Source organism: Harpia harpyja, chromosome 11 (assembly GCF_026419915.1).
Source record: "Harpia harpyja isolate bHarHar1 chromosome 11, bHarHar1 primary haplotype, whole genome shotgun sequence".
NCBI classification, from domain to species: domain Eukaryota; kingdom Metazoa; phylum Chordata; class Aves; order Accipitriformes; family Accipitridae; genus Harpia; species Harpia harpyja.
Window position 1 is genome coordinate 11,331,225 of NC_068950.1, and position 26,570 is coordinate 11,357,794.

Here is a 26,570-nt window from a genome sequence, read left to right on the forward strand (position 1 = left end):
CACCTTGCTTCTCTTCACACGGCAGCCCTGCACACCATATTGAGGGCCAGGTGCCCATCAGTAGCACAGGCTGCGGAGGGAAGGGGAGGTTGCTGGGTCCCAGGTTAGAAACAGGCAGGGGTTGAAGCCAAGTTGAGCATCCTGAAGCAGTCCAGGGATTGAGGGGGATACAAAAATTGCCCCCACAGGGCTCATGAAACCCCACTAGGAGGGGAGAATGGGACCTTCACCGACTTCCTCTATTTATTGAGACAACAAAGCCTAGAGCCATGACCAAAAGTAACACTGCTGCTTTCCAAGAAAGTGCCCAGTGCAGTAAGGCACTCCGTCTTCTCTTCAAATCACACCAAAGAGCAGCATCTTTGGGATGAGGCATGCCTTCTCTCTCCTCCTCCTGGGTCAGTGCTGGGACAGTGGGGAGGTGGCTGAAGAATCCACCACCTCTCCCCCTGCAGCAGCATTTCGCTGGGGTCCCCCGCAGCAGCACTGGCCATGCTGCACCCTAGATGTATCACAACAGATAGGTCCTGGCTCCTGGGGCCCAGCCACAGGACAGCCCCCATTGACATAGTAATGCCAAGGCAAAAAGGATCCTTCTGGGATTCAAATTCTGCTCCTGGGCATGTTGCAAACCTCACTGGCTATAAAATTTAAGTGATCTCAGGGCAAGGCAGAGGTTTCAAGAATCTGCTTTGGCCCTATGGTATCACCGTTACAGAGCTGGGTATTGCAGCAAAACACGGGTAGCAAGAGGATGTGAAATTTTTATGGGACTACCCCAAGCAGCCTGAGCCTTGAAAACAGAACAGACATTTCCTTAAGGCAAACAAACTGCATCATCTGAGCAGTCCCAACTTCTAAAGCTGTAGCACAGACTCTGGTTAACCCCCAGAAAGTCTTTCCACAGAGGCCAGCTGGATACAGGGACGTTTCTCCTGCACTAGTAGCATGAAGAGATGATGCCATCCTGTGGCTGTTCAGAAATACTGACTTCCCACAGCGGTTTTCCAGCAGCCACCACTTTGACTGCCCTTCATGGTGAAAGAGGGGCATGTCATTAGGAGGGACAAGTAAACCCTCCTCAGAAACTGCAAATAAGGTGTCTCATTTGCCTTTATCTCTGAAATACAAAGCTCATACCGCTCAAGAGAATATTCTCTACTCTCGAGTAAGATTCAGCTGTAGAAGAGAACCATGTTTTGCCTCTGCACAGGAAAGAGCTGCTGGCAGCAATCACTCCTGCTGCTTTTTAGAGCATACACTTACTTTTAGAGGGGCCGTGTGTGAGGCTAGTCCTCCGGTCCCCCTCAGTCACCTTCCTCATGTCTACACTGTGCCCTTCAACTGAACAACATAGTGAAACCTGTCCTTACCTACAGACAAGTGGGCAACAAGGGAGAAATCACTTCATCACCCTCGTAGTTTTCCTGTGTCCTTCTCTCACGCTCTTAGCACAGAGCCTGCAAAACACTTCAAGTGCAATTTTCCTTTCCTCTCCTTCCTCCATTAATCTCCTCCTTCCCCCAAACTGGGGCTTGGATATCTTAATGCAGCTCAGATGAGTCTTTGCCTGCCCACCCATGCAAGAGGCACAGCCCTGAAAGTACTATGAACAATTAGTACTCGCCTTCGAGATGACTCTCTAGTTAGGTCTCCTCAGCCAGGTCCTAGCAATTATAGATCAATTAATTGCTTTGCAGTATTAAGTCACAAAGAGATCATATAGTCCCCATCCCTGTTTTGGAGCAGAATCCAAAGACCTAATTTTCACAGCCCTGGTCTGGGCCTGGGTATTGCTCCATCTCCGTAAAGAAGGCTTAGTTTAAATAGGAAGAAAAATAATTCTGCCACCCAAAGCAAAGAAGACAAATATTTTAAGAGCTCCTTTATTTGCAATTTTATTATTTCCCCCAAAGCCTGAGAAGGATTCTTTAAAATGTATTACTCAGCTTAGCATTAGGATAGGAAAGGCCATTAAGACATAGGACAATCACGTTCCAATCTGCTCAGACAAGGAAGCCTTTGAGCAAGCATCATTTGGTGAGATCATACTTCTTCCTCAGCTGTAGCTGGTAGTCCAGAATTTTAATATCTGCTCAGGGAAAGAAAATAAAACTCACCTTTATGGCTGTGGAAAACAAGCAGCCAAATGTGAAACCATGCACTGGGGCCCGAGGGAAGGCATGCAGGATCAGTTTACTCTGAGATGCTCATTTTAGAGGCAGATGATAAGCATTATCATTTCAGCATCACTAGCTACCACACTGCTAATGAAAAAGCAGAAGGCGTCAGATGGGACAATCAGATAGAGAATTATTTTTATGGTCTGTAAGCAGCCTCTTAGGCAAGGAGTACGCAAGAGGCAGGTTTGAGATGGGGGGGGCAGAGCTTGGAGGAGTATAGCCCTTACACTCACCCTGTTCTGGGCCTCACCCAGGAGTGTGAACATTAATTTATTGCATGTCTCCTCAGGCTTTTCTTCAGGCTGGGAGACAAGAAAAGACAAGCAAAATAGAAAGCAGGATTTTAACCTGGAGAGATGCAATACTGGAGGTTGAGGAACCCAGACTACAGACCTCATCTGGATTAACAAGCCTTGCCAGCAGCCTGACATTTCCCAAAACCCAGCTCTTTGACTGCAGCAAGAGTAGGGAATGTGCCCCAAATGATGAGCGGAAAGGAAAAGAGGACCACAGACCAGGACGTGGAGAGGGGATCGTCTCAGGAAAACTCTCTCTCATGTAAGTTAGACTATTATATTTTAATGGGTTCAAATTTAATTTTTTGAAGTCTGAAGTGGATGGCACCAGAGGACAGAATTAAGAGGAGTCAGCAGCCTGGGTTTTCAGAAAGAACAGCACGTGTTAAAGCTTGTTTTATGTAAAATTCATAGAAGTTGCACATATTGGATCAAGCAGGTCCTTGTCATGTTTAGCCAACCAGGGGAGCTACAAATGGGATGCTCCCCACAAGCCCCCTCCCAGTCTCTGACAGATCACCCATCAGGAGCTCCAAAGGCTGGAAGCAGGCTGGGCTGCAGATCCAGAGGTCCCTGGGTGCACGTTGATCAGCTATTGTCTCCAGTGTCTTGGAGAAAGCTATCTGAATCTAACTTTGTTAAGAAATACTGAATCATTATCTTTGGGTACTGCACAGCATTCAATTTAAAACCTGATCTCCTTCCTCTTCCCTGGTAGAGACCTCTTCTTCCTCTCCAGGATTGGCTCATTACTGGGAGACTGAGGACGGATCTTCATCTCGGTAAAAGGGATGGAGAATTCATGGCCTTTCCATGGCTCCCAGTTCACACCCTGGGAAGAGACCAAGGAATTTCTTTTACTAAAGCACCCAGACCAGGTGTTAGAAGTCTACCACTGCCCCCCTCTAATACCATTTAACCCTCCAATAAACAGAGATGCTACTGTTCACCAGATTTTGACTGTAATTATAATCAGCCTTCTAGACACTCCTAATATAAATCAAATCTCTATCCAGTTTGGAACACAACAGGACGGAGCCATCTTCAAGCCCAAAATAAGCCTGTACAATGAGATGCATGCCAAGGCATGCACTGAAAGCCAAAGTATAGACTACATGAGACAGTGAGCCAGCGAGCCAGCATCCTAGCGTGGCTCCTAGTGAGTGTTCTTTTATGTGTTCCCCTCAGAAATCAAGACAGCTCCACCTCAAGTATCTCTGCCCACAAGAATCAGGAGGCCATGAGCTCAAGTCCTCTGGATCCAGGGAGTACAGAGCAAGAGCTATAAGTTACCTTATGGATCATTTTCCTTTCAAATGAAATGAATTAGGATAGCCTGGGCAATCTCTCCTGCTTGAAGGAGAGACATCCCCCCATGTGTTTTCTCAAGGCTAGGGAGAAGAGCGAACCACCACAGAGCTCTGACACTCACCTCGCTGTGCTTGCTGTCCCCATATTTCCCATTGAGGTTGGCCAAGTGGCAGTTCTTGTACCACCATGCACCATGGTGTGTCAGAGCACAGTTGCTGAGAGCCACATCATTGTCTCTGTCCCACGTTGTGAACTTCCAGCCATTGTGGTAAGTCATTGCATCCCCTAAGGGAAGGGATGAAAGACACGAATAGGAGTAAGATACTACAGTTGCTCAGCCTGAGGGCTTATACACCCTTCAGGCAGAACACAGCAGGCCTGTCAGGGGAAAAACAACAGCACAGGATAGGTCTGGACAATAATTTCTAAAGGGCTGCTATTAGAGAGCACACCCAAGGGCTGGATTCTCCCAGCAGAAGATCTAAACCTTATGGCAAGAGGATATTAAAGGATAAGTGGAAGACTATGGATACAATGGCAATGGTAAGGATTTACCAGTGGCAGAAACCAGCACCAGGATAGCTACTGCTGTTGAGCAAAGTCCCATCCTGAACAAAAGACACTTTTTTGCACTTCTCAGCTGGGAAGCCCCAGAAGTTGCTCCCCCATCAGCACAGGTTACCTCATGGAAATGCTTCCCAGTCTGCCTTTTCGGCTGGTGTCTCACTGGGTTACAGAGCCCTCTCTTCCCCATGAAAAAGCAACTGTTTCTCCTGTCTTCAGCAGGAGACAGGCCTGTGGGCACACTCTCCTCAGTCTTCCTAGGAAGTACAGACTTCTCTCCTCAAAGAATCCCACATCTGATCTAACCTGACCCAACAAGTTCCCTCCCACGCTACCGGCAAAACAAATACCTAGGTCCCAGCATTTGCTTCCCTGTGCTAAGCAGAGACAGCACAAGTACAAGGCACTCCTCACCAGCATTGCCTCTGTAATTCCCCACCGACAGCCTGTATCTGTCCCTGCTTGAGGCAACCTGGAAGAAGTCATAGACAGCATAGACAGATTCACTGGCTGTCCGCAAATCCACCCGGAGCTCATAGCGGATGGGGCTGCTGCTTGTGAGATTGTGCAGCTTGTCAAGACCTAGAAGAAAAAAAGAATTACTCTTAAAAAGGAAAAGCCTGTTCACCATTGCAGTCCTAGACTCTCACCCTGTGGCCATTTTTGTTAAATGAGCTATTTCCTGCCTCCTTCCCTGCTTGATGCTGTCGTGACATTTTGCCAAGTTTATGCTGTCTTATCTCATTTTCTGGAAAGAGACAGCAGTATCAGAAAAAACAAACAGCCTAAACCCGCACAAGACTGGCTGTAGTGCAACATTATTTTTCCCAGAACATTTAAAGACTCTTGCTCCAAAGGCCTTGACCTATTTAGTGCTGGATTCTCTGATCCACACAGAGTTCACTAACAGAACAAGACAGACAAAAAATGACCGAGTACACCAAGTTTTGTGTAGTATCCTGGTCTTTGCATTTTCACAAATGCAGTTTCTTTATTTCCCCTCTCATAGGAACACACAAGCCTGAAATAAACCTTTCCAGAGTTTGGCTTGCTCTGGGACTGCTCCAAAGCCCAAAGATATCAGTGGAAATACTTAGTGGGCCCTAGAAATCCCTCAATGCTTCACTGGCATTTCTAGGGAAGACACAAAAGCTGACAGTTCAAGACTGCAGGCTCGGGGTGGGGGGGGTGGCGTGCACAGGATATTTCAGCATTTACGTGCTTCTACAAAGCTAATCTACAGCTCTTCACTGGTCACACCCATGTACTGTACCAAGCCAAAATTCCCCAGTGGGATCTCCAAAGCCTTCCACATAATTTTTCCAGCGTTTGTAGAAATCCACCTCGCCAGTGCTCCGTCTTTGAAACACCTGCAAAGCAAGGATTGCTGAGTGAGAGTTCATGACAGGTTGAGGAGAGACAAGGAGGATGGGGATGAGAAACCTTCATCCTGATTCAAACACAGACAAAAAGGTGAAGCATTCAGGAACAGACAACTCTAGCTGATGGTACACCGCACCTGAGCAGGGTACACACAGGAATCCATTTCCATTTTCTGACTGCACCTAAGCACTGGGGTGAATGCTTAGTTGTGCAAATTTTACAGTTTACTTTCCACAAATGCCTATGGACAGCACGAATCTGAGTGTGATCTAAACACTTGGACAAAACAGGCTTAGAGACAAGATCCACAAGACATTTGTGTTTCTAAACTTCACCAAAATCAGAGGGACTTGGGCAGTAACACACAACTATTTATTTCAGTGGAGAAAAATCACTTATCACTGAAAATGAAAGGTGAAAAAGGGAATATTTTTATTCAGCTGTTTAGGGAGATAGCTATCAGAGAACCTCAGATTCACTCCTTCATGTTCATACACATTCCCTACCTCAAAGTATCTGTGCTTCTGCCTCCAGATTCCTTTGAGCCACCCAACAACTACCGTGTGGTCAGGATCCAGGTGCATGCTCACAGCACTAGCATTTAAAAGACTAACAGGCATCAGCTGAACTGCATTAACCATCTATACATATAACCTTATACTGTGGTCGAGATAATATAGCTTAGTTAACTCATTATGAAAGGCAGTTAAACGAAGCTGTACTACCTCATCTTATGACACAGCTGAATCCACCCTCATAGACAACTCCCATGTCCCAACCGGCAAGAGGTAACACATTAGGCTGTCATAACTCAGTCATTGCCCTCAATCAGCAATAATATAAGCCTGTGTGGCATTCACAGCCAAACAATGAAAAAGCCTTTGAGCCATTCAGGCTCCCACAGCATTCCTACCGACAGTCTGAGGGGGTACATCAGCATCCACTACCCTTCCCAAAACATGCCACTCCATCAAGGCAGGAGCTGAAACACAGTAGTGCAGTAGAGCAAAAGGAGCCTCAGCTAACACCAGTACCAGCTCCATTTGATTACATTCGTAAAAAAAACAAAAAGAAGCAGAGAATCACTCACTATCCACCCGCCTCCATCAGTGGTCATGTCACAGTACACCTGCACTGGCCTGCTGCCATCCCCATTCAGGTAAATGGTGTATATGCCACTGGAGGCATTTCCGTTCTGCTGCATCTGGCTGCAGTCCGTAGGATATGGGTAGAGGAAGCTAACTGTGAGAAAAGAGGCAGCAAAACTACACATCAGCAAAGCAGGCCATAGAGCTGGAGGAGGCATTTCACACCCTTAAGAATCTCCTAAGGACAATGGTACTGGAAGAGAAGTAAAGAAAGCAGCAGCCCCCACTGTGCGCTCACACAGTGCCCAGTTGCATCAGCAGGTTGCTGCTGGCAGCCTTCCCCACTGCCTGGGAGCTGGCACATGGATGGGGTGGGTCCCCAGAGGCTGCAACAGTTGTAGTTTTGCATCACAGTGAGAGCAGGAAGAGGAGCCCTTGTTTGTGAAGGTGGGAGGGACAGTAAACAGGGACTTTAATTTCTCTGCATTTCACAATTTGTCCACAACTGGCAACCCCTGTGGGCACTGGCACAGTACAAGAGGCTTCCACAGCAAGCTGGCTTGAGATTTTGTTTGATTTGCTGCCATTCTGGTGTGCATTTCCTGACCTCTGAAAACAACCTGGGCGGCCACCCAATGCCACAAGAGTACTTAAACAGCTGTGCCCTACCATTACTAGGATGGTGCAGAAAGATCTCTAGCGTATCATCATCTCTCCTGCCCACTGGCAGCTCACCAGCAGGCTTTGTCTTGCACTTGGCTCGCAAAGTTTGCCAGCAGCACTGACCAGCATGGGCAATCTCCCCTCACACTATCCCACTGTGTTTCCAAGCCTCCAGATGGTGTCTCTTAGGATGGACACCCAGCCAGGAGACATATAATTGATTTGCTAGATGGTTTGCTTATGATCACATAGTTTCCCAGTGCATCTGTAGAACATGAACTCCATCTCTGACCTCTACCATAAAGCACAACAGCTGCAGAGCACAGGTAAAAGTGCAACACCTAAGGCCAATTCCTACCTGTTGAGAAGGTACTGTCTGTCTTTCTGCTCTGGCGATCTCCCTTATAGGCCATCACAAAGATGGTATACCTCACTCCTTGTTCCAGTCCTTCCAGCACAAACCATTGTTCACTAGGGCCAAGCTGTACTTCCTGCCAAATAAAACAGATCAAAGGTCCACACGACTCTGAATAGCATTTAGCTTTTCTGTACCACAGTGCCTCATACTCAATACGCATTTACAGGCTTTTCTTGTGTAGTTTAGACAGGCACATTCACTGTATATCCTTGAAACATGGAGTCCATCTCCTCAGAAAGAATATTTGGGGCAAGGTTTCAAGAAACACTGTTAGGACACCCTATCCCTGGTGAGTGCTGCCCTTATAGGTAATAACAAGTTAGAAAAGTAAAGTGAAGTGAAGAAGCAAACATGTTCTTGCACCTGGAGATCTGTTGGGAAGAGGCATTCCACTGTCACAAAGTCCCTCCACAGCTTCCACTCATGACAGTAGCACATCTCCTTCCTTAAGCTCTCCCTCCCTGGCCTGCGGATACTACAGATTCCCTCTCACAATTGTTTTTCTGTGGTCCATATACCCACAAGACCAAACTGGCAGAGCCCATAATCATAGGGGTGATTTCAGTGGGGTCTGCAGGATAGAGGAATTCACTGTACCTTGCTTGTGCCATCTTGACCCTGGTAGGTCAGAACATAGCCATCAATCTGTGCTGCAGGAGGACTCCAGGTAACCACACCAGTAGAATGAGTCACATCTGATACACAGAGGTTCTTGGGAGGATCAATCTCTATTGGAAAAGAAAATTCAAGTACCATTGCATAAATGAAATGCAACTGCAGTGCAGGGCTTGGGCTGAGCTTTCAATGCTTGATCCTGTTAACTGGGAAGTACAGAAGTCGCCCAGTGACCTTCATAGCCAGCAAGCAGCAGAAGCCTAGACCAAACATGGCAAGGTCTGCTACAGATCTGGTTTGGGATGTTTTGTGAAGCCCTGCAATTGGCTCAACTGTATAGGGCCCAGGAGCTCCTGACATGTCTGCCTGAGAAATCTGCATCAGGCTCATCTCTGAGGAGCTTTCACAGATAGGTCAGGTTTGGGCTTTACGCCCCAATCCTCGAGCATGGCCCAAGTGTGGCCTGCTGGGAGCCCCTACGCCTTGTTTCCCTACTGCAGATGAAGAATGACTTCACAAGCTTTATTGTTGTCATGCTTCAGCCTTCTTTAGTAAATGCAGGAATACAAAGAAACCCACAGCTTTACAGTTTAGTCTGTGCTGTATATGGGACACCAGCTCCTTCACTGACATCAAAGGCTTAGCCAGACTTTTCCTGTGCAGTCAGACTACCCAAGTTCAGCACGAGGAGAACAGAATTATTTTTAAGCAATGCCAGTACACAGCAATTGTCAAGAAGCATCTTATGAGATACCCACAACAGGGCTGCAGTGCTTCCCTCAGGATAAAAGCAATTTCTGAAGCTCAGTTGGAAGTAACAACAATAGAAGCAGCCTCTCCCTAATTTTCATCCTGTGCTTGCTATATTCTATATATTTTGGGACCATCTTAAGGAAAACAATTTAAGGAGTAAGGTTTGTCCAGCTTTCCAAGTTTTAGAGAGAAGGTTCTTGATGGACAGTGTTGGCCTTCGGGGAAGAGTGCTCCAACCCTGAAGTACATCTGAGTTTATAGCAAGCTGTAACTGAATAATTCATCTCAATTCCCTGCTCTTCCACAAACCTCCCTGGGGGACTCTGGGCATGTCATTGTCCGTAAACCAGGCAACAACACTTCCCAGACCTTGAAGAGCACTACGAGGATAAGCATAACAACAGTATAATGCATCAGTGAAATATTACAGTTGCGAAAAGGCCACAGAGAAAGACAAGGCTAAGCTATATCTTAGATAAATGAGTGGAGTGGTGTAGTTTCTCCCAAGAAACGCTGCACTCCTCCTGCATAGGGTTACCACTTAAAATAGATACAAAGGCAAAGAAGAAGAAATCAAAACACCAAATACAAGGAGAATAACAGGGACAGTAACACCAAAGTTCACGCAGCGTGTTGTTTAAAACACTGGCTATTCACTATAAGTGAAGACCACCTTTCGCTAGGGTCGTGAGTTAAGCATTAGTTCATTATCTAATGAATTCATGCGTCATTTGCAAGACCACGAAACAATTTCTTTTAAGTAAAACGACCCAGAAAACTTACAGTAGCTCACTACATGTATACCTCCCGCTGGACAGAAGAGGGAGCTAAAAGGTACCAAATCCATCACGAGAAGTAAGGGATGGGAAGGGCAGTCTTAGAGACTACAGTTTCACAGCACTGCTCTTAAAAGGCCAGTCAGCAGTTTCCACGGGTGCAGCGGACCACCGCAGAACAGCTCCCTGCCACAGCCGGTTTTAATGCTAAGGAATAATCAGCCATCACCTTGAGTAAGAAAATGTTTTGGGTTTGGGGGGTTTTTTGGTTGTTTCCTCTCCCTCAGAAGTTGTATTATTTTAGCAGAAGTGTCATTACTTTTGGAAATGTAACACACACACACAAAAAAAAAAAGTACGTAGGGGTTTTTTGTGCAGATATTTCAAAAATATTCCTACTAATGCTAAATGCATTCCCTCTCCTAGCATTTTCACTTCATGTGAAACTTCCAGGTGTCTCCATTTTCATTCCAGTTCAAAAAAACATTTCAATTTGCTGAAACTCTCCTTGCATTTCTAGTTCCAGATAGGTTCAGTCTTTTGGCCTCAAGAGATCTCCATTTGTCCCCACCAGCTGCCCTCAACCTCTGTAAGCACTGGGGAGCTGTCTGGCATCTTGCCCTAAATCTAAGCTTCAGCTGCTCACCTCACACCAGCTTGATTCATAAACTAGGAAAAAGTACATTAGCAAGGCCAATGGATACAGAGTGCTGTTGACAATGTAGAACTGGAGTAAGATAAGGTAAGGCACCGAGGCACAGCCATCTTCAGACTGAGGCCTCAGGACTAAAATATCAAGTAGAGATACAGGGAAGAATGATTGTGCAGAATAAAGTCCAACTGAAATTTGAGGCTATGTCAAACCTAAATTCTTATGAACCTTAAGAGAGATCCATTAGACCAGTTATTTGGGAGCACGTATGGCCCTGGAGTCCTGGCTGATGCGGATACAGTGAGGCAAAGAAAAAGATGTGAGAGACTGAGGCAGCACCAACACCCTGCTCCCCTTTATCAGCCTCTCCCACAAATATCTCTTTTTGAGCTGTGAGGTACCAACAAGGTGTAACACTTATGTACATTATGACTGAGGAAGGAAGTCCTCGGTAAAAGAAGCAGCCAAGGGAGAACATAATCATAGCTAATTCACCATGTGAAACTACATTCCTCCTTCCATAGCTACAAAAATTACACTCCAAGATTTCCACAGGTCACCCATGAGAGTATGCCTGCCCTCTTGCTCTCCTTGCTTCTTTTCCCTGCCCAGATATGAATAATGCACACCACGTCTGGCTCCAAACTAATCAGGATAGCAAGACCTCTGCCCTGTCCCATCTCTCCCTCATTCCCAGGAAGCGCTAGCAGTGTACCCTGCCAATTAGTCTTCAGCCTAGCTAAGCAGCCAACTTCTGTAAGCAAAAACCTTGATTATACAAAAGGAATTACTGATAGTTAAGAGACTTTATCCAGGCTCAAACCATTTGCTACCCTTTCATGTTTTGGGAGATGATTAAAATAGGGGTGTTTCCTTCCAAGTCTTGATTCATTGATAAATACTATTCTTACCAGTGACACTAGTTGAACCATTCTAAGTTTAGGCAGGATTCAACAGCAGTAGTGTATGCTATGAGGCAGAGCTCAGCCACACCTGCAAAGCTTAGCATACCTGAAGACCAAAAAGAGCAGGCAAAGCTGATAAGTGAGGACTACAGTGCTTTAGCAAAGTGCTGTGAAGCTCACACCAGGCTGATAGTTTCTGAACTAACAAAGCAGTCATTAGTTCCTAGAAGTTCTCTAGGCTTGGCACCATCTCTATCTGAACCTTGAAGGTGCCTATAGCATGGATGTCCCCACACCACAGGTGACCAGAAAGACAAACCAATGTCTAGTATATGCTCTGCAACAGGCCAGAAGAAAATGGGACAGAAATTGAGATGACTTCCACAACCGTGTCATGTAGAAGCACAAAGATTCTCTGGAATACCTGTCACTGCCTCAGTGCTGAGCCTCTTGCTTTGCCGCGTTCCTTTCTCTGCCCAGAGGATGACATATTCAATGCCAGGTTTCAGTCCTGTCAGAGTCATCGTAGTCTTATTCTTTCCCACTTCCATCTCCTCTGTGTCATCATCAACAGAGGTGTAGTTCACCATGTACCTATCGATGAGAGCCTGGACCCTGTCCCAGGAGATGGTGGCAGTGTCCTCTGTCACTTGGTCAGTCACCAGGTGAGCTGGGCTGTCAATTTCTGCAGGGACAGTTAAAAGTAAAGAACACAGGCTGTCATAGTCAGGCTGTACTGTGACACTGTGACACTCCTTCCCCTCAAGGGCCTTGCCAGTTTCTTCCTTTTTCAAGTCCTATTTCTGATCACACATTGATTGGACCCACAAAGCTGGGAGGTGTCAAGGTCTGAGGTGGTTCGACTGGGGTCTGTCTTTAATCCTTACAGGTGCTTTCCTAGGGAACAGCACAGCCAGTCCTGACCTGGACAGAAGAGAACCTTTGCAAAGCAAGGTATTGTTACTTTCTTGTTTTCTCATGGTGACAAGCCTCCAAAGCTCACATACATGTCACCTGTCCAGAAAGTGAGAGAACAACCAAAGCTCTGTTGTTAAGAGACCAGGATGACCCAGGTACACATTTACTCATCCTTCTTCAGCAAGTCCCTGACCTAGAGCATGGGTCTTGTAAACACTTGCAACTGCTTGCAATGGATTCAGATGTTATGCTTTAACAGTGTTCTCATAAACTGGCAACCCTCACACTGGGCAGATCACTACACCACCTTAACCAGGACTGGCCGCACAGGCAAAAAAGTCCTGGTAAGAACAACTAAGGAACCAGGATTAATCATCCTATAGCTAGAAAACGCATCCTGCATGCTGTTTCTTTCTGCACTTCAATTTCTTCATCTGCAAAAAGGAACTGAGCATTTCCCTATTCCATGATGAAGGATAAACAAATTAACCAATTAAAATAAAACAAGACTGTACAAATACACAAGTGACACTGATGCAAAGGCTTAATTTTCCCTAATCCCTATTAGTATTCACAACACAGTCCATTTGTAGTACATACAGGTAATTAGAATCTCTCTGTGATGATCCTGAATAGGTTTCACAGCAAGATGTACTAACCTGAAGACTTGATCTGTTAAGCCTGAAATCTCCCTCTGGTGTGAAACTGTCTTGGGATGCACTTATTCAGTGTTAAGGCAAAGCTGGGCTGTAACTTAAAATCTATTGCCCACTTACTTGTCACAGCCTCAGTGCTGGCCCTCTTGCTCTGCTGTTCTCCCTTTTCTGCCCAGATATAAATGACGTACTCCATGCCTTGCTTCAGTCCTGCCAAGGTAGTGACATTCTTGTCTTTCTCCACCTCTCTCTCCTCTGTGTCCCCATTAGCTGAGGTGTAGCTCACTGTGCATCTGTCTGTTGAAGCCTGGACTTTGTTCCAGGGAACAGTAATTGCATCCTCTGTCACCTGGTCAGTCAACAGCTGTATTAGCCAGCAACTAAGCACCACACAGCCGCTCACTCACTCCCCCCCACCCAGTGGGATGGGGGAGAAAATCGGGAAAAGAAGCAAAACCCATGGGTTGAGATAAGAACCGTTTAATAGAACAGAAAAGAAGAAACTAATAATGATAATGATAACACTAATAAAATGACAACAGTAATAATAAAAGGGTTGGAATGTACAAATGATGCGCAGTGCAATTGCTCACCACCTGCCAATCAACACCCAGCCAGTCCCCAAGCGGCAGTTCCCCATCCCCACTTCCCAGTTCCTATACTAAATGGGATGTCCCATGGTATGGAATACACCGTTGGCCACTCTGGGTCAGGTGCCCTGGCTGTGTCCTGTGCCAACTTCTTGTGCCCCTCCAGCTTTCTCACTGGCTGGGGATGAGAAGCTGAAAAATCCTTGACTTTAGTCTAAACACTACTTAGCAACAACTGAAAACATCAGTGTTATCAACATTCTTCGCATACTGAACTCAAAACATAGCACTGTACCAGCTACTAGGAAGACAGTTAACTCTATCCCAGCTGAAACCAGGACAATCATGCAGTGTAAATAACTGACACTTAAGCGAGTCCCATTGGATATCACCATTCGTGGAGCCAAATCATTTTGTACTGTTGGACACAGGGCAAGGTAGACAAAACTGCTTGCAGGTGCTAGGTGCTAACTGCTTGCAAGTCCTGCCATTCTTGACACATTGGTAAACACACTTGCATGTCAGTGCCAAGGTGGCCGAGCCTTGGCAGGGCCAGTCAGCCCTCTGCCCCTGCACAGGGTGAGCTGGGCTGCTCATTTCTGTAGGAACAGTTAGGATTGAAGAACACTGGTTGTCCCAATGAGGCTACACTTACTCCTTCCGCTCAAGGGCCCTGCCAATTTCTTCCACTTCTCATCCTTTATTTCTTATCAAGGATGGGCCTGAACTACAAAGCTGGGAGGTGCCCAATTCTGAGGTATTTCAGCTGGGGTCTAGGTCTCCTCCTTACAGCTGCAACAACTGGGCTTTTTGTTGGGGAGTGACAAAAGCACAGCCAACCCTGCACAGGCAGAGAGGAAAGCCCATGCAGAATATGGTGTTACTGTATTTTGCTTTCTGAAGATCACAGTCTCTTGCCTGGGTTGCTCTGGGAATTAACCCAAAATCCAAATCACCTGCTCAGAATCTCCACCTGAAATGCAGCTCTCCTGGAACAAGATTATTTCTTACCAAAGCAAAACTTCCTACCTGTCACAGCTCTGATGTCTGCTGGGCTCCCCTCTCTGCCCAGAGGCCGGTGGCATACTTTTTGCTTGGCTTCAGTCCTGTCAGAGCAGTGATGCTCTTGTCCTTCCCCACCTCCATGCCCTTTGCATCCCCATCAGTTGTGTTGTATCTCACCAAGTACCTATCAGAGGCCAGACCCCACCCCAAGAGATTGTGACTGTGTCTTCTGTCAGCCATCCAGCCACTACATGGACATTAGACTGGCAATGTTTTCAGAGAAGGTTTGAAGGTGAAGAACCAGGCAACAGCACTAGTAAGGACTATGTTCACATTCTCCACTAGAAAAAAGCCACTTTCAATCTCCTCCTATTATTACAACCATTCCCCTGCCCTTTTCACAGATGGAAACGTGATGCTAGATTTCATGAGCTTCAAGTCACTATCACAACGCAGCCTGCAGGAACATGGCCCTTTGAGGACAGCCCAACAGCGCGTAACCTTTACACAGAGCACATTTTTTTGTTTTGGTTTTTTTTTCTTCACTGAATCGCTGAATACATCTTAGCAGCCTGAGCAATGAAGGACTTGCAGACGCCTCTCAAATTATTGGAGCAGCATTTCTTATTCTGGCTTACTCTGCTGCAGGCTCTAAACTCCAGGGTACAAATGCACAACCACCTAACAGCCACACTGTAATTTACCACACACCAGCTTAGCTGCACTATGATTTACCACACATTAGCTACAGTAAGAGTTGTGATTTTCCACCCATGTGTACTAATCTCACCCCTTTTGTGAGATGAAAATACATTACTTCTCATTTTAATGAAAGATGCTGAGGCTCATCTGTGTCACCCTAGAGTGGCACACACTGGGAACGTGCATTTGAATAATCACAGCTCAGCTAATTAGCAGTATCAGATGCTCACCTGTGGCAAGAAAAATCAAGTGAATCATTTTCTTGTGTGATATGAAAATCAAGTAATATGAAAATCAAGTTTGCTCTTTAGTTATAATTGCACTGCAGCTGGGTATGGGCTGTGCCTGTATGCATATGCAGTGCATTTAACTCCTTAACTCCCTGGGTGGCCCAGGAGCTTCCCAGCCAGTCACCTGTTTCAGTAAGAACATGGGCTGGCTTGAGACAATGCACCAACTTGAAAGCAGGTGATTGACTGAGCTTCATAATTAAGCATTTGACTGATCCTTACTGATGTCCTCCGGGTGAGAACTTCAGACAGTCCTACAAATTCCCTGAGGCAGCTCCCATTGTGTCTAGTCCTATTTATACACTTAAATGTGTTTGGTGGTTAACATCCTGAGTGGAGCATCCCAAACACTCCCCCTAGGTAATTTCTGCTGTAGAAGCGCAGATTGCACATAGATAAGACATTTGTAAATAGTCAGTAGAAACTGCTCCTGTACACACAGCCATGTTGGACCATGGCTGGCTGGATTATAAGAACTGAGCAAAACAGTGGTTCAAGCAGTTTCCCAATCCAGCTGCAGACACTGCTGCAAGCACCCTTCCAATGGAGACTCCCTGTCACCAAGGGACAGTGACCAAATGTCCTGTTTGGGAGATTTGATTCCCCATGTGATTCTTAATTTATGCCATGATCCAAATAAATTTGTTTTTCCTTTTTAACAAACACTCTGTCATGACTACCTGTGCAAAATGTGTGAGCCCCCTGTCCTGTTGGGAAAGGCCACAACAGCCATCCAAAGAAAAACTTTGAGGTGGTTTATGACATTTTAAAAGCAAGGCACGAATTACGTGTTCCAGTTATGAGGCTTTAGTTTTGGTTGTGTTTCATTGTTCTCTGTACCAATAGTAACTGGTGCCTTGCCATAGGGTCTGCCCACAACAGGACTCAAAACAAAGTCTTCAAGTTGAGCTGGAGACCTGTTCAGCCACACTAGGAAGAATGACATGACTGTTTTGCCTCACTAAAAACCTATGCAAAACAGGAGAAGCTTTACTAAAACAAGTGAAATTGATGAAGGAGTTTGAAATTCAAACTCAGCTCCCTCCGCTGCTGCTGCTACAACTTACCTGTCACAGCTCTGATGCTTGCCGTCTTGCTCTGCTGGGGTCCCTTCTCTGCCCAGATGTGGATGACATATTCCATGCCTGGCTTCAGATCCAGTAAGGTGATGATGTCATTTTCATTCCCCACCTCCATCTCCTTAATGTCCCCATCAGCTGAGGTGTATCTCACCATGTACCTGTCTACGGGAGCCTCAACTTTATTCCATGAGACAGTGGCTGTATCTTCTGTCACTCGGTCAGTTGCCACATTGGTTGGACTATCAACTCCTGAGAGAACACGTCAGAGTGCAGAATTAGGAAACTTCAGCTGAATTAAACCACTACAATACCTGTCACGACACGTGCACATTTCCTTCATTTTTGCTTTGCGGCTTCGGCCAGTTAAAACAGAGTCACCTAGGTTCCCCCCTACAGCCCCTCAATAAAGAAAGGCATCCATGAGAAACCAGCATGGTCAGAGTGGGGAGAAAGCAGGACTGTTCTAACATTTAGATGAAACCTTGCATTTTTTTCTGCAGGAAGAGCTTGCAGGCTACCTGCCTCACCTTCCATGGGTACCAACGTGAGCATTACCTTCTCGCTTGCCCTCCTCACAGCACCAAGTATAGTCCCCATCCTTTCTCTGCCTCTGGTATCAGCTGTTTGTTGCTCTTCCCTTTCTGCCTACCCTGCAGACCTGTCTCTCAGACTCCCCCGAGGCTTCTGGTATTTTAGGTGATGAATCAGAATTTAGTGATAGCTCTTGCAATAGCTGGTATTTGTCTTAGTTGCAGCTCCTAAATTCCAGGGGTTACATAAGAATATGAGCAAGATTAGTCATTGTGCATCTTTTTTTTTTTTTTTTTCCTTTTTAAGAAGTTCTGCAGCCCCCATGTGTTTTCAGGCTGTTCTTCACAGACAAGGCAAGGGTGTTCCAAATAATCAGAATCTACACAGGTCAGAAGAGCAGCCTTACAATGGCAGTACGGAGGTTGTAGGTTTTGTTGTTTTAAATCAATTTTCTTTTAAAGGAATAATTTACAAGAGGATTTACATTACATCAGGAATGTCAGGCCTGATTTGGGATTTTTCAGTCTTTGGATGCAGCATGCCTATGCTTTTGTAAGAGAGCTGAATTTCAGAGTTTCCAGAATCTTGCAGGTAGAATGAGAGTTCAAAATTTTTCCAAGTTCTCTTTTGCAATATAATAGCTCAAAAATATTCTGCTTTTTTTTTTTTTTTTTTTTTTTTTTTTTTTTTTTAAGAGCTTGAAGCATTAATGAACCGACAGGGTTTCCAGATCTGCTTTAATATTCAGGTCTGGAATGGCTAGGCTGCCAGTTACAGGAAAAATAAGTCAAGTAACAATAGAACCTGCCAGGCCTTCTGAGCTGTACTGAGCACACAGTTGGAGCAGAAGTCAACTTAAAGATGCTTCTGTGCTCTCCCCATGCTGGAGATGATTACTACATCTGACTCAGGCTCCGTTACAAGATGAAGCAGTCCAAAGCGTCAACCTCTAAGGGCCAGCAAGTACCTGAAGCCTCTTCAGTCATTTCGCACGTAAGAGGTGAAGACTCAAGCTACTACAGAAATGCCAGGGCTGTGGGGCTGTGCAGCCCACTGGACAAGTACAGCTTCACCTCCGTGGGTGTATCAGACCACACAGCGGGCTGGGACTGTAGTCCCCAGTGGAAATGCAGGCCTGGCAACGGTGTGCTAATCTGCTTCTCAGTCCAACTGTTCTGTTCAGTCTGGTGAACAGAAAAATAATGGTGGAGCCAGGCAATACAGGAAGGAAGAAGAACTTATCCTCTTCCTTATTGCTGCTGGGCTCAGAGATCAGAAAAATCAGCAGCACCAGCTGCCCAGAAGATCCATAAGGAAGGGCCATATCCAGACCACAAATCATGTGTGCTAGGTTTAACCAAGGTCATCCTGTCAATGATCTAGTTAGGGAAGTCATGAACCAGCAAACTTTGAGTTACTGCTGGACGTAGCTCTGAGCTCGTTTGAGGGTTGTTATTACATACAGAGGCCAGCTTACTATGCTTATCCTGTGTCTGGCTGGAGCCGTTAGTCAAGTTAAGGGTGAAGTTACTGTAGGTTTAAAACCAAGGCAAAAGACTGAGCTAGGGCTAGGTTTAGTGTTTAATATACAGTGTAGACAAGCTTAAACAAGATATGACCTGGCTGCAGGTCACACATGAAGTGCACCTTTTGTGCTGCGCTCTTGACAGATCTGTCCCCGAACGCTGTAGTAACATCACTATCATAAAAGGAACTTTCCACATACCAGTCCTACCACTCACTGAGGATGGTTTTCCCTCTGTATCGTCTTTCATGGGTATGACAGTGACCTCGTACTCTGTGCCAGGTTTCAGGCCTACAAAGAGCAAAAGGAAGCATCACCAACAATGAGGGAAGATGTATTTTTTCTTAAAGAAAGCTATTTTGTTTAGTCTATCCAGTTCTAGGTTTGTAGCAGAGAGGAACTTAAAGTTTAGATTTCCATCTAACTTCCTTTTGTCTTGAGAATGCCTTGATAACACTTTTGGTCCAGGCTTGCCCTTAGGGCATACATTGACTACAGTAAGCGAGGATTTCCAAAACATCAGTCTTACCAGCTCTGAAACAGAAGAATATACTTCATTCCTAACAAGGACAGAATTAAAGCTGAATAAATATACCTTGCAACTTGCTATCCACAGGCTATAGAAGCTTTCTCCCTGTGGAGACACCCACCATTATGGGATAGGGGAACCCCAGTAGATCTCACCCTGGCCTACGGCAGGCACAAGGTGAAGGAAAACTGGCCATCCACACATGAGAGAAGAATCCTCTCAGGACTACGGTCTGACCATCAATTGCTCCTGCCACTTCCCCCTGCCCCTGCCCAGTTTGGAATACCCACAAGTACTCACCAGTCATGATGTGTCTGCTCTTAGGGTCATTGCTTTTCGGCACCATGACCTGCTTCTCATCCATCCCCACCAGGGATCTGAACTTCAGCTTGTAATAATCCACATCTGTTGGTGGGTTCTCCCACTCCACTTCCAGGGAGTGCTCCATCTCCTCTGTCACCCAGATGGCACTGAGTGCAGACAGGACTGGGAAGGACCGTGAGGAAGCAGCATCAGCATGAAAAAGTAAATGTAACATAGGAAGTTGCTAAACAGTCCTCCTCCCTGCCCAGTCACCTGCTCTGAGACCCAAGACATTTTTGTCAGCCAAACTGAAGAGTTAAGCAAGTACAGTACAACCATTATTTCAACAAGCTTCGTTTTATCCATGGTAACACTCCAACTCAAGAGTTGTCTGGCTCTCAGCTCCCACCTGTTGTGCTAGAAGCAAGAAAAATGTCAAAATGACCAAACTTTTCACTGTTTTTGCCAAGTGCAGGCAGATAGCATAATATCAGCTGCTAACAAACTGAAATTTCAGTTCTCAAGAGACTGCTTCAAATGTGCAGTCTTTCCACACTCAACCTCCTAACCTCAGTAGCATCAGGCTCATTCAGTCCTTGGAAGAGACTATGAGGAAAACTCGCTGATGCAGACATATGTGGCAAATTAGTACCTAGGAATGACATCCTGCCTACTTTAAAGTCCCTTCTGCATCCAGTCAAACAGTGGATTATTCTAATAACATGCTGGCTTTATCGTGCATGCTTCCATTCCTGCTTCTTGCAGCAGGCAACATTACAGATTCCCTGGAATTCAGGTGTGTCAATGCAAGTAGGATTTGGACAAGATAAAGTGAGAGAGAGGAAATTTGCAATACATACAGTCCTAATTACATGTATCTGGGAACAGATTCTCCAGAAAAGAACAATGACAGAAAACTGCAACTGAGGCTGGGAAGTGGTCTCCAGCACTCAGAGAGGATGTTACAAACCTGCAAAGCCAAACAATTCACTCCACTTGTTTGAATCTAACTTTAAAGATCTACGGCTTCTGACTCTGAAGAAGAATGCTACCTGCTCCTACCTGTACTTGCTTCTAGATACTTGGGCTCACTGGCAATCCCCTTCTTCACATGATGAAGCGTGACATTGTATGTGGTGCCAGGGTGGACACCCACAATCTCATAGCTGAGCTGCTCTTTGGGCACGTGGACTTGTTTCACCAACGTCTCATACCCTACTGGATAATAGTTAACGAGGTAATTATCTACATCAATCATTGGATCCCAGCTGACAGCCAGAGAGTTCTCTGTGGAGTTCAGTAGCTGCAAGTTCTGAGGAGCAAGCACTAGAAGAGAAATTAAGAAAAACACTGCAATGAGGACAATGTCTTGTCACATGGCCAAGCAAGAAGTTTTTTCAAACCTATTTTGAATACAAGGAAAGCACAGAACTGGAACTCCCAGCCTGCAGTCATCTTGGATTTGTCCAGTTCCTTCTGCTCAACAGCATATCATTAAATACAAATGAATACTGCAGCCAGTAACAAATACAGTAATTTCCTGGATGACTCTTTCCAGCTTCTAAACCCACACTGGCATGAGGAAGACTCTCTCATAAAGCTGTCCCTTCCAATGCCTCTAGGAAGAGGAAGACAAGCCAAAACCTTCTTTTTGTATCACTGTCAGAGTTATTTCAAAATGTCAGCTGGTCCCCAAAACTGGGGAACATAGCTTCTCCATAGCAGAGGTAAAAAACTGAGCCTTTATACTGATGGAAACTTACACTTGGTGCCTGGCAGAGACCTGGGCAAATCTGCTGCACATAATAAATTTCAGGACACCAACAGTGCCTTAACCATTTTGCCACAAGACAGAAAACTCACCAGTGTCTTGAAACAGCCCTTAAGAGCAGTCAATGTAGAACATCCATCAGAAAGTTTGCCTGATTTTCATTATAAGTAAGCACATCATAAACTGATCAAACCATCTACCAGCTGTATTTCATTAGCAAGGCACTAACCGATAGCAACAAAATAGATAGCAAGTGCCTGTAAAAAGGCATGTGTCAGCAACATTAGGTCAGATAGCATCATGAGTTTCTTCTCACTTGAAAGGCAGCATTCATTTCCTTGTGTAATTCACAGCTCTCACGAAATTCCACCCTCAATATGTGCATGCCATTGCTTTTGATGAAAACTTTGTACAAAATGTGAGAACATTCATCCTGCCTCTCCTTGTGATATAGAAGCTGGATTTGAATAATCCAGCTTTGCAGTAAAATAATAAAGAACCTAAATACATACAATGTGGTTTATGCCTTGTCTAAGCATAGTTCAGAGAGCATTGTCTCTGCCTCTCTGAGGAGGAGAGATGTGGCATAAGAAACCAGAATCAACTGTTTAGGACAATGCCTAGGACAGTTTGTGTTTCCAAGCAGGACGTTTTGATGAGGGGTTCCTGCCAAGGCAGTGACTCTCTAGCCCAGGGGAATCTATTTTTGCAATGTGTTTTTTTGCTCTGCCCTGGATGCACCAGAGCCACCTTCTCCAGCCTACATGACAAACCCAAGCACTTCAGGACTTGACAAAAATGCTCCTGGTCAGAACCGGGGGTGTGAAGGGGGAGGAGGCACTGCCTGGACTTGGTCACCCTTGAAAACCTCCTCCTCTTGTGCTCCGACAGCAGAGGACCTCCTAGCCTGAAGCAAAAGGGTTCATCACAGGCACAGCACTAATTGCCAAGGTGAATTAGGAGGATGGGTGGTTGTGGGCCATGCCAGAGTCCATCTTGTGTTCCGCTTGCTCTCATCAATCTCTCTCCATCAGGCAGCTTCTCCTCAGGAAGCAGGAAACGAGCAGCACATGTATAGATCCAGCGCTGGGCCAAGAGCTCACATGGGGGCTTGTTGGGAGCCCTGGCTCCCCTGGGAACAGCAAAGAGTCCCTCTTTATTTTCTGTTCCAATTTCCTGAGTACAGCATCAACACAAAGACTTCCTGGTTAAATGAATATTGTGCTGAGATACCAAAAAACTGTTTTTGTGGATAATTTTGTTTTAAACTGCTGGTTTATTAATCTTCAGATACCCCACAGTGCTATTTTGAAGTGCCAGTAAACAAAGTCCAGAAAGAGCACAGGCCAATATCTGCTGTTCAGTGTGTCTTTGTCCTCTATTTCTCCTTCAGGAGGAATTGCAAGACATTAATTATACTGTTGCATGCCTGATAGTAACTTCTAGATATTCAGACATTCCAGTTACCATGGCAATATACAACAAAATATGTCATTTCATGATCTGAGATACATAAAAAAAGAACATAATAATAATGATAAATAAATAAAAACAGTGCTCAGTGTAAATCTCCTAGGATGCAGAAATCTAACCCAAATTGGAACAGAAAAGGCAATTTGACATCTATGGGAGAGGAGCGCTTGCCTACAGATGCTGAGATGGGAACCATTTGCCTTTGGACTTAAAGTTTTTAAGCAGGCGTGGAGGTGTAGCGCTCAGAAACAGTAGCAAAATGGATTGTGCTATATGCATTAACTCTGCAGTGCTTGCTCATTCAGAGAACAGAGACCACTTTCACAGCCTGTAAAAGAGCTGCAGGTGTTGTGTAAAGGAAGAGGATCCAAGGCTGGACCCAGCCAGCCCTTTGGGAGAGGCTGGCTGGGCAACAGTTCTCTGGGAGAATTGTGTCTGCTCTGGGAGAAACTCTTCTGCTTGCCACCCCTGTAAAGGTGCTGCCTCCTGAGCAGCAAATCCCAGTCTACTGACAGGAGAGAAGAGTGCTGGAGCCACAGAGAAACATCTCTGGATAGTGTGGAAGGGGTAGGAAAAGTGAAGTTTTGACACGGAGCTCTTGTTTGGATGAAGAATTTGAGCAAATAATCTACTAAATAAAAGGTGAGCCTCTAAGCAGATAGATCAAGCCTGAGATGTGAGGGATGATCCAGAGCAGAAAAGACCTGTGAGTAAGGTCACTGCAAACCCTTACTGAGCAATACCTGGTGCTTGGTGTGTGACTGTTTCCTAGTTCTCCTTCATGAGGAACCGTGAAAGATTAGACCAAGAGTGATGTGCTGAGAAGGAAAGGCAGCTTCCAGGGTAAAAGGCTGAGTGCTGAAGCCTGGAGTATCAACATGTGGTTATAGGGAGGTCATAGGTTTCTCAGAATTAAGCAGAAACTGCTGGACACACACCTCAGGGTCAGCTCAGTCAGGTCTTCAGGCAAATCCTACTGCCTTGTAACAAAGCAGGATAAGGGAGAATTTCCCAAAGACCTCACTTCAAAGGGAGGTTACTGAAAGGATTTATGCATCCTTTGTCTCACAGTTTTTATCAAATCAACTACCTTATCCGCAAGCAGTGCACACTGCAGCAAACTTGATTTTACCTTCTATTGTCTCATTTGTATGTCAAGAAACAGACTCTGGCTCCCTAAGGCTCCATACCCAGTTTTGCGCTCTCCTTCAGCTGCTACACACAGGCTTGTACTAACGCTACCTTTAACTGTGTTTCCAGCTTTCCCCAACTCAGAAATGTTTTCCAGGCAATTCTTGAAGACAAGGACCAGTCAGCAACCCCTAGCCCAGCAGGAATTCCGAGAGGAACGTGGTGACCCCAGGCTTCGCTTACCTACAGGATTAACCAAATGTTTATGGGAGGTAGAGAGGGAAACTCAGATTGAAAGAAGGGAGAAATAACTCACAGGCATGTCTTACCGTGGGAACAGTCAAGGCCAAAGAAGCCGTCGTGGCAGTAGCACTCTCCTGTGTCACAGAACCCATTGCCACTGCAGTCCCTGGGACATCGTTTCTCACTGCAGTCCTCTCCAATGAACTCCTCGTAGCACTGGCAGACCCCTTTGGTTGTGTTACAGATCCCATTGCCGCTGCAGTTCTCAGGACAGAGCTGGTGGCTGCAGTCCTCACCAAAGTAAGGTTCATCACAGATACACTTCCTGCTGTCACAGCACCCATGGCCGCTGCAGTGGCTGGGGCAGGTGGGGTGGGAGCAGTCACTGCCCTCCCAGCCCTCGGCACACTTACAGCTGCAAGTCTCATAGACGAAAGTCCCATGGCCGCTGCAATGCGAGATACCTGGCCAGAGCAGCACCAGGATACACAGGAGCAAGGGTGACACACAGATGAGAGAAAATAAAAAAAGAAAGAAAAAATTAGGAACATAGCAACGGACAGATAGTGCAAAGGTGTGTTCAAGGTCATTAAAGCGAAAGCATAAATATCACTGGAAAATATGGGCTGAAAAAGACCTGAAGACATCATCTTGTCCATCTGCCCCAGGTCCAAGGAAGGACCAGCTCTACCCTTGGCTTTCGCAACACATTTGACTGTAGTCAGCAGGAATGCAGATTCCATGACCACCCCAAAGAGTCAATTAGAAAACTTTTCACAGACTCTAACCTGAATCTTCCTGGCTGTAATTTAAGCTTACCATTTCTCACCACAGTTGTTATAAAGATGGAGAGCACGTTATTCTCATCTGCTATACACCTGTATTTTTCATGTAAGCAAAGACAGCACTTCTTCCTGTCTCCATTCCCCAAACAACATCAGTTTGTTAAATCTCTTCTTAGAGGCCATGCAGTGTAAAACTTTCATCACGGGCAAAGCCAGTGGCCACCACAAAACATCATCATCATAAACTCTGCTCTTTAGTCAGTTATCAAGGAGGAAATAAAAAGACAAATTCTCAACAACTGCAAAATTCTGGAGGGAAAAATGAGAAAGGAAAAGACAGGACCAAGAAGTGCCTCCCCCATCTCCCACCCTCCCACAGAAATTCCTCCACTGAATCCTTCCACCTATGTTAAACTCAGGAACTGTTCCCTTCCACTTCTGGGAGACACCTGGGGAGATTTCCCCTGTGCTGGTACCAGAAATGGTGTGTACTACCGCATTCTGGGACCTTCAGATTTCCTTTCACATCACAGAAACGAGAGCACCATCCCATCCATAGGACTCAAGCATTTCACTTGTGGAGAACCCCCATAACCTTGACAAATGGATTCCAGTCCCCAAATCTCTGCAGTAAATAGGCTGTGTCTGGGATGTAAGAACAACTGTTACTTACCTTGGCTTCCTCCACAACATTTCTGAGGGCTGCAAACTTCTCTCAGCTCTGCCACTTCTTTCTCAAGCTTCTCTATCCTTTCAAACAGACCCTTAATGTGGGTCAAAGTTTCGCAGTCCCCTTTGGGTGCATGCACATGGATGTTGTGCCTAAAGATTATATTCTGCTCTTCGTTTTCCATGGCCTTGCCAGGATCTAGCTGCACCCCGCTGTTGTCTTCATGCTGTAACAGATCTGCTTCCACCTTAGTCTGAGAGGACATGGGCAGGTCAATCTTGTAGGAGTGGCTGAAGGATATTCTTTGACCATTGCTGGTGCAGTTGTGAGATGCAGGTTGTTGAACAGCAGATGTCTGAAGAGCACAGCACAGCAATACTCCCATTGGGAAAGCAAGCCACCTCCAGAAATCCATCTGGCAGCACTGACCCCTCAAACAGCACGGCTGCTTTCAAGAAGAGGAAAAATATAAGAAGTGTGATCGTAAAGCTGGTTTACATGATTTTGTAAAGGACAAATTCTGTTCAGCCTTGATTCAGTACTAGGTTGGTCAGTACCTGGAAGAGTCACACTGGATGAGCTGGATACAAAAGAGCTTCTAGACTGCCAGGCTAGGAGTTTAAAATTTGCATCTTTCAAGTGAGACTTAGTATCATGGTCCATTGCAATTATTAATTATGCCATAGCAATCCTCATTCCCCTGCAGTTACAGTAGACATTGTATCAGTCTCCCAGCTGTGATCTGGATTATTGATCATT

The 26,570-nt window shown here is 45.6% G+C and overlaps 1 protein-coding gene across 1 annotated transcript; it reads right to left on the bottom strand.

The window, feature by feature from the left end:
- Window positions 1–1,870: 1,870 nt before the first annotated feature.
- Window positions 1,871–26,227, bottom strand: TNN (tenascin N). Its single transcript, XM_052802238.1, has 17 exons — window positions 25,815–26,227; window positions 24,443–24,820; window positions 20,801–21,064; window positions 19,736–19,921; window positions 19,108–19,197; window positions 16,832–17,099; window positions 13,302–13,561; window positions 12,032–12,292; window positions 8,504–8,634; window positions 7,847–7,979; window positions 6,828–6,979; window positions 5,628–5,724; window positions 4,769–4,936; window positions 3,912–4,075; window positions 3,172–3,311; window positions 2,417–2,485; window positions 1,871–2,092 (listed from the first exon to the last, which is right to left on the bottom strand). The coding sequence occupies exons 1-16, from the start codon at window positions 26,224–26,226 to the stop codon at window positions 2,449–2,451; spliced, it is 3,141 nt and encodes a 1,046-aa protein (XP_052658198.1). The 5' UTR covers window position 26,227; the 3' UTR covers window positions 1,871–2,092; window positions 2,417–2,448.
- Window positions 26,228–26,570: the final 343 nt, after the last annotated feature.

Coding starts and splice junctions, on each gene's coding strand:
- TNN (XM_052802238.1), bottom strand. CDS start 26,226: ATGGATTTCTGGAGGTGGCTTGCTTTCCCAATGGGAGTATTGCTGTGC. Junction 24,821..25,814: donor ATGTTGTGGAGGAAGCCAAG/GTAAGTAACAGT, acceptor TGCTCTGGCCAG/GTATCTCGCATTGCAGCGGC. Junction 21,065..24,442: donor TGGCCTTGACTGTTCCCACG/GTAAGACATGCC, acceptor TTTCTCTTCTAG/TGCTTGCTCCTCAGAACTTG.